General features: G+C 41.4%; 1 protein-coding gene across 4 annotated transcripts in view; it reads right to left on the minus strand.

Moving 5' to 3' along the window:
* Window positions 1–13,162, minus strand: part of Kdm1a (lysine demethylase 1A) — a 53,264-nt gene that overhangs the window by 9,096 nt on the left and 31,006 nt on the right. For 2 of the 4 annotated variants that reach the window (XM_029539610.1, XM_021199977.2), the window contains 6 exons: window positions 12,529–12,635; window positions 10,491–10,572; window positions 8,831–8,925; window positions 3,709–3,720; window positions 1,307–1,449; window positions 425–515 (listed from right to left, as the gene is read on the minus strand). In XM_029539610.1, coding sequence (XP_029395470.1) covers window positions 425–515; window positions 1,307–1,449; window positions 3,709–3,720; window positions 8,831–8,925; window positions 10,491–10,572; window positions 12,529–12,635 — 530 coding nt within the window. The remainder of the gene's footprint in view (window positions 1–424; window positions 516–1,306; window positions 1,450–3,708; window positions 3,721–8,830; window positions 8,926–10,490; window positions 10,573–12,528; window positions 12,636–13,162) is intronic. The other 2 variants (XM_021199979.2, XM_021199978.1) reach the window with 1 other exon arrangement.

The following is a 13,162-nucleotide window of genomic DNA, read 5'->3' on the forward strand; positions in this document are numbered from 1 at the left end:
GTGACAGGAAGCCTAACAAAGTGAGGCTCTGCCCCAGGCTAAGGGCATTTCTCCCTAAACTGGTATTGTTTGCAGTTGGTAGTATAAAAGGGAAAATACAACTATATTTGAAGCATCTAGGACCTGAAACTTGGTGGCGACAGAGTCCTCAGTTAGGGAATGGGGGTGGGAATGTTGGCATCTAGAGATAATTATGGCAACGAATGGGCTGACTTGGTGGTTGTCTTCAATGAATATCTGGCCTCAGCTCATCTTGCTTCTAACCCCAGACCTCAGCACAGGCGCTGTTACCAATCAACCGCAGTTGGTAAGGGTAAGGAGATCTAGCCAGGCTGTTCCAGCCATGGCGGTCAAACTCCAAAATGGCCTTTAGTTAAAGGACTGCCTGTTTTAGTTTTTTAGAACACTGAATGCAAAGTTCTACCTTATTAAGAAGCTCTTTCAATTCCTCCTGAGTTTTCACTATTTTCTTCCAGTGTTCAATCTGCTCATCTTTGACATGCTTTTCTTGCAGCCTGTAAGAGACAATACATATATATGGCCCAGCTGCAGAACTGGCTCTATAGCACAAAATTGGAACCCAGCCAAAAATCCAAGGGCCAAAGCCCAACAAATGTCTAATATTCAGACAAGGAAGTTAGCTTGTTCTATTTGTTCTAGCCTACAAGATAAATAAAATGGTACGTTTTAGAACTGGTACATTTTAGAAAGTGGCCTTGGGATTCTATAATTTTTTAAAATGTGTTACTTCGAAATTCATCTTTTTTTAAAATTTATTTAGTTTTATTAAAAATTTATTTAGGGGCTGGTGAGATGGCTCAGTGGGTAAGAGCACCCGACTGCTCTTCCGAAGGTCCGGAGTTCAAATCCCAGCAACCACATGGTGGCTCATAACCATCCGTCACAAGATCTGACGCCCTCTTCTGGAGTGTCTGAAGACAGCTACAGTGTACTTACATATAATAAATAAATCTAAAAAAAAAAAAAAAATTTAGTTAGTTTTATTTTGAGTGTTTGCCTGTCTTGTATGCATACAGTTACTTCAGAGGGAGGGGCAAGAGAGTGTCAGATCTTCTGTTACTATACAGACGGCCGGTTAGGAGTGGCTGGAGGAGTGCTGGGAACTGAACCCAGGCCCTCTGGATCAGCAGCTGGTGCTCTTCTTTAACCACTGAGTCATTTCTCCAGCCCTGATTTTGGAACTTAAAATCTCACATGTAAATATGTAAAAATTAGCTCAAATAAGACATAAATAGCAATCTGTAAATGGAATTCACTATGCAATAAACAGTTTCAGAGCACTTACTGAATGACAACCTCCAACGCCTGGCCAAGGGATACAGGTTTATTATTGAGGACGTTGAAGTCTAACTGGTGACTAAGGTAAGAAGTGGCTTCTAGCAACCGGTTAAATTCTTGTTCTACCATTTCATCTTTCTCTTTTGGAACCTGTAAATATGAATATAGCAGAGTTGGTCCTTATACGACTATAAGCAGTCATCCATGAACACACAAAAATGTTCTACAGTTTAGAGGCCAAAATATGCATTTCAAAGGAAAACCTTTGAGGACAATGATTTGACTTTTTCTATGAAGTGGTAAGTCCATTTAAATGAGATATGAAATGTTTCAGGCCTGAAATATTTCCTTCTCTCCCACTTGTTCCCTCAGAGCTAGAAGACCTGCATTGGCACTAGCTGAAGTTACACAAAGCACAGGGTACACTGAGCTAAGCTGCACTGATATGCAAAGGACACACTAGAAAAGTCCCAGAGAACAAAAACTGTGATCACACACCTCAAAGCCTTAAAGAATAAGAACAAAATGGGAAAAGAAGCAGCTCAAGTTACCTGCTCAAGGATGAAAGAATTTCAAAGGACAGTAGAAAATACAGAAGTAAAATTCATGGTGCCAACAGTAACACATCATAACCATACTTCTACACAGTAATTAATGGAGTCTCAGCTTCAGAGTTCAATGCCAAAGGTCTTAGACTATGAATAGTTCAGTTCCCAGAAGGCTTGGGGCCCTGCTGTGGCAGGGAAGGGAACATACTGCCAAGCTGCCCTCTAGCTGACCTAGACCAGTCTACAGGCTCTACTGACGGCAACAGTAGTTCATTAGTACCACTCCTTGGTTACATCTTGGTTCTGTCCCAATGTAAACTATCTGCAGTCCCGCTGCTGGAGTCATGGCAATAGTGAGAGACACCAAAGTCCGTCTAAGATAAGCATCTTTTGCCAGGGTTGGGCACTGTGTAAGAGATGAGATTTAAAATATAGACTTCACTTCGTAATCAACCTACAATGGAGAACAAGAGAACCAAGTGGTAAAATAGACTCTAGTAGCTACCAAGCCTGAAGGGTTTGATAGGATGTGACAAGATCACTACAGTAAGAGGCTACCTCTCAATGGAAACCCTTCAATTTTATACTTGCAAGCACTCAACTATACCATCCCATGAGATGGGTCACTCCTATGGCAAAGACAGATGACCTATCAAAAAAAGGTGACTTTTTTTTAAAAAAGAAGGGGAAGAGCGCCAAAGCAACTCTGCTTTGGATCTGTGAACACAACAGATACAAGTGACAGTCATACTTAACGCCTCAAGGAGAGAGGTGGCTTTCACAGAGGATTAGCTACTCCCAGCCTAAAGGACATCTAAACTCCAATAAGCTCGCTTGTGTAGAAAAACGAGATAGAGAGCCAGGCTTCAGATGGTTGGTGCTGCTTATGCATTACTGTGCTGTCAGGAGCTGGGGGTCAGAATACCTGGTGACCCGTTTCCAGTGAAAGAAGAGCTCTTGGTGATGGTCCTTCTTGCTCTGACTGCACCTATTAGAGTTGTTCAGAAACCCTCTCATGAATTTCATTCACATTCTCATCAGTTACTTTTTCTCAAAGATGTGATAGCCATGTATTCAGTAACTTAAAATGAAATCCTGCCGGAAACTTGCTATTTCTGGTGCAAGCCTGCAATGGTGCTATAAAAGATGGCTTGAGCACTCGGCACTGAGGTTCCTCTCAGAAGGGAGACAATCACGTATCTATATAAAAATCTACATGACTGCCCAATGGTAACAGCAAGACTGCTTTCCCGGAGTGTTTCTGTGCAGGTTTCTAAAATGCCTCACAAGAGGATGCTCTACCAAGAGGAGCTACTAAACCACATATGCCTCCTCTACCATGGGGCGGGATGTGCCAAAACACAAGAGCGCAATGGGGCAGATTAAAGCTCTTCTAATGCCAACTGGATGGCTTGCTTCAGACAAGCTTTAATCTTTGTGGTTAGGGTGACAGTCACATAAGTGTTCAACTGAGAAACGCCCAGCACCCCGGTTCAGTAGCTGGGTCTAGGGTATGTGGTAGAGAAATATTTAAAGGGACACTGTCAAGGTTAGAGGGACCAAATTGACCTTTGTTTCTTCCCTCTGTTTTCTGAGCAGCCTGCTTGATTCATTACACTTCCCCCTTTCCCATCCACACTCCCCACCAAAAAACAAAACAAAACAAAACTGATGTTTTACATGCTCTTTCAATGACAAAAACTAAACGCACCAGCCCAACATATAGGCGCAACTCTACAACAACAAACCAGTGTGAATGTGTGATGGAGAGGATCATTGAAAGGAACGGATTTAAGTGTTAAGCTTTAATGGGTTACTGTAAACAGTGGAGAAAATGATTTGAAAAATTATGAAAAAATACCTTGACAGTGTCCTTTTAATCAGTGCAGCAGAGGGAGAAATAAACTGTAAATAACAGCCCAACAGCCACGTCGAGTTTAGTTTTGTATGACAGCAGTAAAAAAATCAAGGCTTTAAACACATAGCACGACAGAAGCATTCTGTTAGCTTAGAAGCTGCAACCACTGGAGAAATAAGGAACAGACTATACAGAGACCAAAATGGGAGAGTCATGGCATAGAAATGGCCAGGGGTCGGGGCAATTTAACAAAGGCAGGCGGGGGTGGGAGTGAGAAAGCACTGAAGAACAAAAGCAAAACTCAATTAAAAAACAGAAAACACAGAACAGTAACACAAAACTAAATAAATAAGACTCAAACCAAAGAAGTACTACCACATTTGATACCAGATGAAAGACTGCATGTCCAGTACCCACTTAGACCTAAGTCTCCGTGTTAAGAGGTATGTGAGGCAGTCAGCAACCAGGCCCATCCATTCTCTGCCCAGGTGAGCAATTATAGCAATGCTGATTTTGCCAGTATAACCAGAAGTTGGGCTGTTCTACATTAACGCTAACATTTCGGTTGTAAATGAAAGGAGTATTCAGAAATGTAATTAGCATAGGTGTCCACTGGCAGACCAATCAAGCGATCAGGAGAAACTCAAATGTGTTTTGAATGTATTTAAATACTGAACCCACTGCCAAAAGGCCAGTTACAGACACTGTTTTACATATCTGACAATTTAAAGATCTAGTAAATGGACTAGAAGTCTAGTAAAGGACTTCAAAATGACCAGCATTCTATATTTCATTCCCTTTGCTTAAAATCTTTGGACTCCATTACTTCTACAAATAATTATGGAGATGTTTCTCCAAAGGAAAACTCTAGACATGCAGGATGGATCATCGTGCATCCCCAAACCCAACAAACACTGAAGCTCAGCACTCTAGCTGCCCGTGTAGGACCACAGAGAATGGGGAGGTATGGCCTTAGGGATCATTGTCATTTTAATAGTTTAACAATAGGCACCAGGACAATAAGAATCTTAATTAAGTCAGTCAAGTGCCTGCCACACAGCTGAGCTCAGCTCCCCAGCCTTCACCTGAAAAGGTAACCCAGTGCAGGGGAAGCAAGGACACAAGGATCCCTAGAGCCTGCTGGCCAGCTAAAGAGCTCAACCAGTGTGCTCCAGGCTCTGTCTCAGAACTAAGACAAAGAATGAACGATGGAGACATCAACCTCTTATGTACATTTACACCCCAGACACAATACACACCAGACATACAAGTACACATACACAAAAAGTATATAGTAACAACAAACACCACCTATTTACATGTTTTTCCTAGTAAAAAGTGGCTAGGTAAGGAGCTGTGTCCTTAAGCAAGCACCACCTGTGATATCTATAACCTCTCTTTTTTTGGTTTTTGGAGACAGGGTTTCTCTGTGAAACCCTGGCTATCCTGGAACTCACAAGATCCACTTGTACCTGCTTCCTAAGTGCCGGGACTGGAGGTATGCACCTCTAGATCCGGTGCTACCTGTAACTCTCAGTAACTGCCGGCCTTATTAAAGGGGGGAAAATAGTTCTCTGTGCACTAACAACAGAGCCATCAAATTCTTCTCTCCCTCCTTTGTGATACTAAGGACTGAACCCCAGATGACTGGGTTCACTCAGCCTTTGTGAGTTCCAGAATGGCCAAGGCTACACAGAGAAACACGGTCTCAAAAGAAAAACAAAGAACCAAAAAGACAAAGGAGAGAAGGCTATAGATATCATAGGTGGTGCTTGCTTAAAGAAGCATACAGCTCTATACCTGGCCACTCTTGCTATAGGAAGAAAATGCAATACGTGGTGTTTGTTGTTACTTCTTATTTCTTTTGATCTTCCTGCTTTAGCCTCCTAAGTAGCTGGAATTATAGGACTGTGCCGGGTAAATTTTGACTAAGGTTGTACATAAAAGAACATAGAATCTCATTTTTTTAAACAATAAGAAATCTTAATGGCTGAGTAATTTCTACTCTAAGTGGGCCTTGCTGGCTCCAAGGAAACTTTTGTTTGTTTTGTTTTGAAACAGGGTCTATTATGTAGCCTTGTCTGCCTTGGAACTTGCTATGTAGACCAAGCTGGCTTCAAACTCACAGAACTCCACGTGCCTCTGCCCCCCTCTCCTCCCCCCCCCCCCGAGTGCTGGGATTAAAGGAATACTCCATGGAGCTAGGCCTCAGGGAACTATTTTTAAACTCTTTAAGAGGAGAGTTAGCTGACACAGTCACACAGGCAATCACTCGCCCTGCCCCACCTATTCTCCTGAAAATACAGGCAGGTATAACAGAACAAAATGAGAATCTGAGCTAGAACCCCAGGAAACAAACTAATTCTTAAGTGCTGATCATAGTGGCTTTAGGGAAATACATGGGAAATAAAGTTTTCCATTCTACAAACCAAAACTACTGACCTACTCAACTTCTCATCTTTCTGCAGCGTTTATAAGCATATGCAAACAAGGTTGTCTGTTCCTGCCTCTAAATGAAAAACTAGTCTACAGTTCTCATTCTCACTGAGCCAGACCATCAGAGACAGAAAAGCATACTAATGTGGCTTCTAACATGTAGTTATGCAAAAGGCAAGAGGAACTCAAAGCTACAAAGAATTCTTTCCAAAACTAAAATGCCTGAAGAACCATCACTTGGCTACAGCACCAAATACAAACAGACTTAGGGAAAACCCACACCATAGGCTGGAAAGACTCAGCAGTAAAGAGCACTTGTTGCTTTTGCAGAGGACCCAGGTTCAATACCCAACACCCACGTGGTATTTCACAACTAACTGTAATTCCAGTGCCAGGGGATCCAAAACCCTCTTCTGTCTTCCATGGGCAGCGGGCACACACTATGCACAGAGGTCATGGACGCAAAACACCCAAATACATAAAATAATTACGTCTAAAAGGGAAAAAAGGAAAGAAAAAGCGTATCTCTTGTTCAAACTACTGAATGTTTCCCCTCTGATGGGGAGCTTAAGCCAGAACATAATAGACAAGTTTCTATAGTATGGTCACCAGCAAATGGTTCTTATACAAGCTGTTTATCATATCCCACACTGTAACAGGAGAGATTGGTGACTATGCTTTGGGGGAACTTGCTAGTGGGTATATTATTAAACATATGGTTTTTTTTAAAATATGCTACACAGAAATAAAATCACCAATAACAACAAAACCCCACCTCCCAAAAAAACCACACAAACAAAAACAACAACAAAACAAAACAAACCAGCACTAAGAATCACTGATAGAACAATTGCCTAGAGAAGCATGAGGGCCTGGATCCTATTCCCGACCCAGTCAACACAAAACTAAAAGCTTATTTTATTAGCTTAGCTAAGCTGTGCTTAGTTAGTTACAGAGGCCTGCTGTCTCAGCCCCTGGAGGGCTCAGGAGCCAGCAGTCCCAGACAGAGCGTGCACCGAACGAACGCACTTCTCTGCTTAGCTCTTTACCTGCTGCGCCTTTCCCTCACCCAGCCAGGCTCTTTCCTGCCTCGATCAGTCACTTCCCCTGGACCAAACTCTGCTCCCAGCACCTCCACAGCAAGGCTACACTGTAGCTTGTCTTCTTGCCTCACCAGGATGAGCTCACCTTTCCCAGAGAGCTCTCCACCTACTCTCACCTTCCTGAGCCCCAGTGTGCAACCACAGCTCAAGTCCTAAACTGCACCTCACAAATGTGTTCCCTCCCTCTGTCCCATCCCACCCACCCACCAGTCACTTCCATACACCCTCATGCCCTGACTCTTCTGTAGCAATGGCTCTAACCCTTGGCAAATCTTCCTCAGCTTGATCTTGCTGACATGGCAGGCTGAGTGCGGGCGGTAGCTAGGGCCTGAGCCACAAACAAGGTAGGTTTGAGTAGACGATAATTAGCAACCGCAGCACTTATGGTAACAGTTTTTTTTAGACCCTCTCTCCCTGAAGAAGAAACAGGACAAATTAAACAACCTGGGAAAATGGGAGTACATTATAATACTCTTCCTACTTTTGTAATTTTTAAAAAATTTCCATAATAAAAACTGGAGGGTGTTGCTCCCATATAAGTAACACTAGATTGCAGCAGAGAACTTGTCTTCAACTTTATTTTTTTTACTGACTTTTGTCAGTAAATTATTAGTTAACTTTTTATAAGTTATTGATAAGTTAGCATCTATTATCCCTTCTCTCTCATTCCACTCTTATTTTGTTAGATGTCTCTCACAAACAAGCCCTGGAAAGAAACGTCTGCACATCTGGTAGACATAACCCAAGGCAGTTCCTTAACATCCGCCTCTTTCTGACCTGAAGCCCACTAAGCCCACATCAGGAGTAAACACAGATGTCACCTGAGATCATCATCCCGTAAAACTCAAGAACAGGGAATCTTATCACTTCTGGTAACAATAACTAAGCTATACATATACAACACATAGCAAACTTTCTTTCTCAAAATACAAAGTTAACCATATGTTTACATTCTCAGTGTTTTCTCATCCTGACAGGGGAACTGGTCAAATTTCTGCTAAACACAAACTTCTAAATTTTACTCATACCTGCAAAATCAGGATTGCCAGGGGCAGCCTAGGCATGTCTGACCAAAGCCCGCCCACTCACATCTCAGACCAATCACCATGTTGCTGCTACTCTCACACCAAGGACAAGAAGCTCCTAGGCTTCTGGCCATAAGCTAACTTACTCTAGGTAAGTGTCACTGTCTGACCTCTATCTATACACACAAAGCGAAGTGACAGAGCACACAGAGCTAAAGCACATGATGGGGGGACAACACAGAAATAGGAAGGCTCAGGTTCAATTCCATAGGTCTATTGAAAAAATTGGCTAGGGCCAATTAACTGTGTGGCCAGCCTTCAGTCAATTCCTACAGACAAAAATGCCTAGGCAGACATGTAAATTTGCACATATACCATCATCTCTTCCTATAAAGAAAACAGCCAGAAAAATGTCAATTGATTCTAAGTCTGTATATTCATGCCATGCTCGTCTCTCTTCTTAGTCTGTATACTCATATCATACTCAGTAATACAGGTCCCTAAAATGATTTCCAACCAAACCAAAGAAATTTTGAAAAGCTCTGTTTGTCATCAACTTACAGCTTGTCCATTGGCTTCATAAAGTGGGCATTTTTGCTTGATCTTCGCCAGTTCCATATTTACTTGTTTGCTGACGACAGCCATGGGATTCCCTCCTAGGAAGAAACTCAAAGTCAGCCTACCCTTGAGAAGGAAAACCTCAAAGTCAAATGTTCTTTACTCAAAATAAAAACAGGCTAAATTCAGTCTTGGTGGCCTATGCCACCTTTCAAGGCTGAGAGACAGGAAGATGGAGTGGTGTCCAAGGCCAGTCAGCTATGTAATGAGACACCCTGTAGAATAAGTAAGGGCAGGCATAGAACTCAGTACTAGAGCTGGTCTCCCATTTTCAAAGCACTGAGCTGGATCCCCAGCAGCACTGCCAAAAAACTGAGTAAGCAGCTGACAGACAATGCAGGGTGTCAATTATATCTTCTGTTCTAAAGCTCCCGGGGGGGGGGGGGATGTAAGACCAATGTAAAAATGTTAAATAAGCGAGGCACCTTTAATCTCAGCACTTGTGAGGCAGAGACTGGTGGATCTCTGTGTTCGAGGCCAACCTAGTCTATAGAGTGAGTTCTAGGATAGCCAGGGATACACAGAGAAATCCTGTTCAGAAAAATGGGGGGGGGGGGGTTTGGGGGTTCATAATCCTTTAAGTTAATATTTTACTACAGAGCTTTCTGCGATTTGGGTGTACAGTTGCAGGCTTCACATAAAAGGGTTATAACCCATTCTGCGATAGTTATAATTTAGCAATACATTGCAAACGTTATGCTATGAAGATAATTCTTAGTGGATATTCATGTCTCACCATATAATAATTTAATCTTCTAATGTGGTTTCTAGCGCTATGCCATTAGGAACAATGTTGTGTTGGAAATGATCCAAACACAGCATCACTCACTAGTCTGTTTCCTTAGGGTAAATTCTTTGAACTAAAAAGACACCCTAGTGTCAAAAGACTTGAACAATTCACATTTTTCCGCCTTCAGAAAGGATACTTGGCAAGGTACCTTCCACTAATAGGAGATAAGGACCTGCTGTGATTTTAATATACTTTGCCCCCTCAAAAACTCAGGCTGGGCCAGGTTGTAGTAGCACATGCCTTTAATCCTAGCACTTGGGGGGTAGGGACACAGAAGCAATTGAATCTCTGTGAGCTCAAGGTCAGCCTGATCTACAGATTGAATTCCAGGACTTCCCACTCCAAGAATTCCCACTTATCCTCCTATTCAAAAGGAGATAAGATAGATGAACTTGACTGACTCTTAATAGCCTTAGAAGGGTGAAACATAAAGGAAGGCACTCACATAAGGTTTCTTGTCAGGTGATCTGAACTACCCGAGACTATTAGCAAGAAGCCTATCAGATCACTGCTCCTTTAGCCTAGAACCACAACTATAAGGCAAGTAAGTAAACTTCTCTCATTATAACTCTGTCTGTGGTGTGTCCCTATGAATCACTCACTGTCTGTGGTGTGTCCCTATGACTCACTATCTGTCTGTCTGTCTGTCTGTCTGTGGTGTGTCCCTATAATTCACTCTCTGTCTGTGGTAAGTCACTATGACTTACTGTCTATGAGTCCCCAATTAGTATATTATAAAATTAACTACTGGTTTAAATGTAAGCTCTTTCTCATTTTAGATTATGTAATGCAGTATCAAATTAAACTACTTACCAAGACCTGTTACAACCATGGCTCCAAGATCAGCTACATAGTTTCCTTTTCGAAATGTAGCAACCCGTCCACCTACACGATCCTGTTTTTTAGAAATAAAATGGTCAAAGTCATTTAGCCTGTTTTAACCATAACTAAGCACACCAGAATAATATAATATATATAATATACCTGATACTCAGCTATTCTAAGTGCACAGGACTCACAAGACCCACTCAGAAAATATATGCTTATAAACTCCAACACTAAACAACTTTCTACCACTGTGATTTGATGCTTATACTTTAATTACTATAGTCATTTGCAATAGAGGATGGGAATTATATCCAGTTGTCCCAGCTAGTGTTAAACTGATGGCTCATAAGAGTCCAAGCAGCCTGGACCACAGATGCATTCACTGGTTGTTGTAACTGCATCTTTTGATCAGTAACTTCGCTGACAAATGTTCTCTCCCAAAGAACCTGGTGCCCAAGAACTAACCATGTCTACTGAACACAATCTGGTAACAATAGCTTTTAGTCCTAAACAGGTCCTGGCTTATGTCTACCGATTGAGGTTTCGGGGACAGAAAAACCTTACTGAGTTACAGTAGTAACTTAAAATTATTGAAAATATCAAAGCACTCCATAAACTTGAGATACACAACAAAAACTGCAGAACAAAACTTTTATGAGTTATAATGTGGGAAGGATCACAATGACCTGCTATGCCTTCCTCTCTTTACTCTTAACACACAGTACAGCCGGGTGTGGTGGTGCATGCCTTTAATCCCAGCACTCGGGAGGCTGAGGCAGGCAGATTTCTGAGTTCAAGGCCAGCCTGGTCTACAGAGTGAGTTCCAGGACAGCCAGGGCTACACAGAGAAACCCTGTTTCGAAAAAACAAAAAACAAAACAAAACAAAACAAAACAAAACAAAACAAAAAAAACCCACACACAGTACAAAGAAAAGCAATAGCCTATCAAGAAAAATCATTTTTATTTCCCCATGCTCTATTTAAATATTATTTAAAAAAATTAAAACTTCATAAAAAGCAATTTTGAATTAACTATACATAGTATTTTAAAGATTTTTATAAAATGCTGAAATGTTTAGGTTACTAAGAAAGTTTCTTTCATTTTTTTAAATAAAAAAAAAATCAGTCACTGGAAGGCAAAATATGAAAAAAAAAATGATTTATACAAACCACTTTTCTAACAGCTCCCTGAAATGACCTGCTATCACCCTCTCCACCTTCAGTTTCTATTTCAAGATCTGGGAATAATGAACACAACTACTTCTCTCAGCTTCACCTTTCCCTATCTATCAAACAAGGGATGTAATTTAATCACTGAAAGTATCATCTCCTACAAAGTGTATGACCACCCCAATTAAAGAGCTAACTTCAGGAGCTGGAGAGAGAACTCACTGGTTAAGAGCACTGGATGCTCTTGTAGAGGATCTGAGTTCAATTCCCAGCACCCCCCTGAGTGACTCACAACCAATTGCAATCCAGTTCAAGAGATGTGATGCCCTCTTCTGGGAACCTACACTCACATGTGCATATATTCACACCCAGATATATGCATAAAACACAATTATAAACCTTAAAGCAGACACAGAGTGCTAAAGGTAAAAATTTATCTGAAATTATCTACCCAAAGGACTGACGGATCCTTTATGAACTCCACATAGTAGTCACTGATCACCTTCTAAAGATCTACTGTAAAAAATAACTTAGCACCGGACGTGGTGGTGCACGCCTTTAATCCCAGCACTCGGGAGGCAGAGGCAGGCGGATTTCTGAGTTCGAGGCCAGCCTGGTCTACAAAGTGAGTTCCAGGACAGCCAGGGCTATACAGAGAAACCCTGTCTTGAAAAATCACCCCCCCCCCCAAAAGCTACAACACCAACACTAAAGAGTATCCAAGAATATTCTGTAACACTACAGAAACCAGCCTTGGCAAGCACACATTCTCCAATTCTTTAATCTGTAACAGGTAATTCTTTACCACGTTTCCATTAGATCAGGCCCCTAATCCCAAAATCTAACTCTTACCCTGGCTTCCAGAAGTGTGACATCCATCCCAAAACTCTGCAGTTGTCGAGCTGCTGCCAAGCCAGAAACACCTGAACCTATAATAATCACCTTTCCTGTCTTTTTAACTGAAAGGGAGAAAAGAGAAAAAAAATTATAGTATTTTGTAATTCTGAGTTTGCATATTTTTTTCTTCTCATGAAAACTTTTGGCTTTTTTAATGTAATGTCTTAAACAATTCAGTTACTTTCAAACTGTAAGGTTTAATTTCAATTAATTTAATTAACAATTCAGTTACTTTCAAACTGTAGAGACTGTGGAAATTATAAATGTCAGAAACTAGTAGAAATTAATTCAATACTGTAAGCTTGTAACTGAACGTACAGGTCTGAGCCATTATTAGTAATTTGAAGTTCTGTGGCCTAACCACTCAGGAAGGCCTTCACAACTGTACCAATGTGAGCCATTCTCTTTAAGAGTCTCACTGCTGTTTAAGTTAGTATTCCTTTCTGAAAATACTAAGTTTTCTCCAGAATATCTTTCTCTCTCAGATCCCTGGTAGCAGACACTGCTCAAACAGCATGAAAAGGGCAAACACTTAGAAAGCAAGAGAACCACAGAGGAAAGCCTCAGACCTGCTGCCTGTATAACTGAC

This window comes from Mus pahari, chromosome 6, assembly GCF_900095145.1.
Source record: "Mus pahari chromosome 6, PAHARI_EIJ_v1.1, whole genome shotgun sequence".
In the NCBI taxonomy this organism is placed as follows: domain Eukaryota; kingdom Metazoa; phylum Chordata; class Mammalia; order Rodentia; family Muridae; genus Mus; species Mus pahari.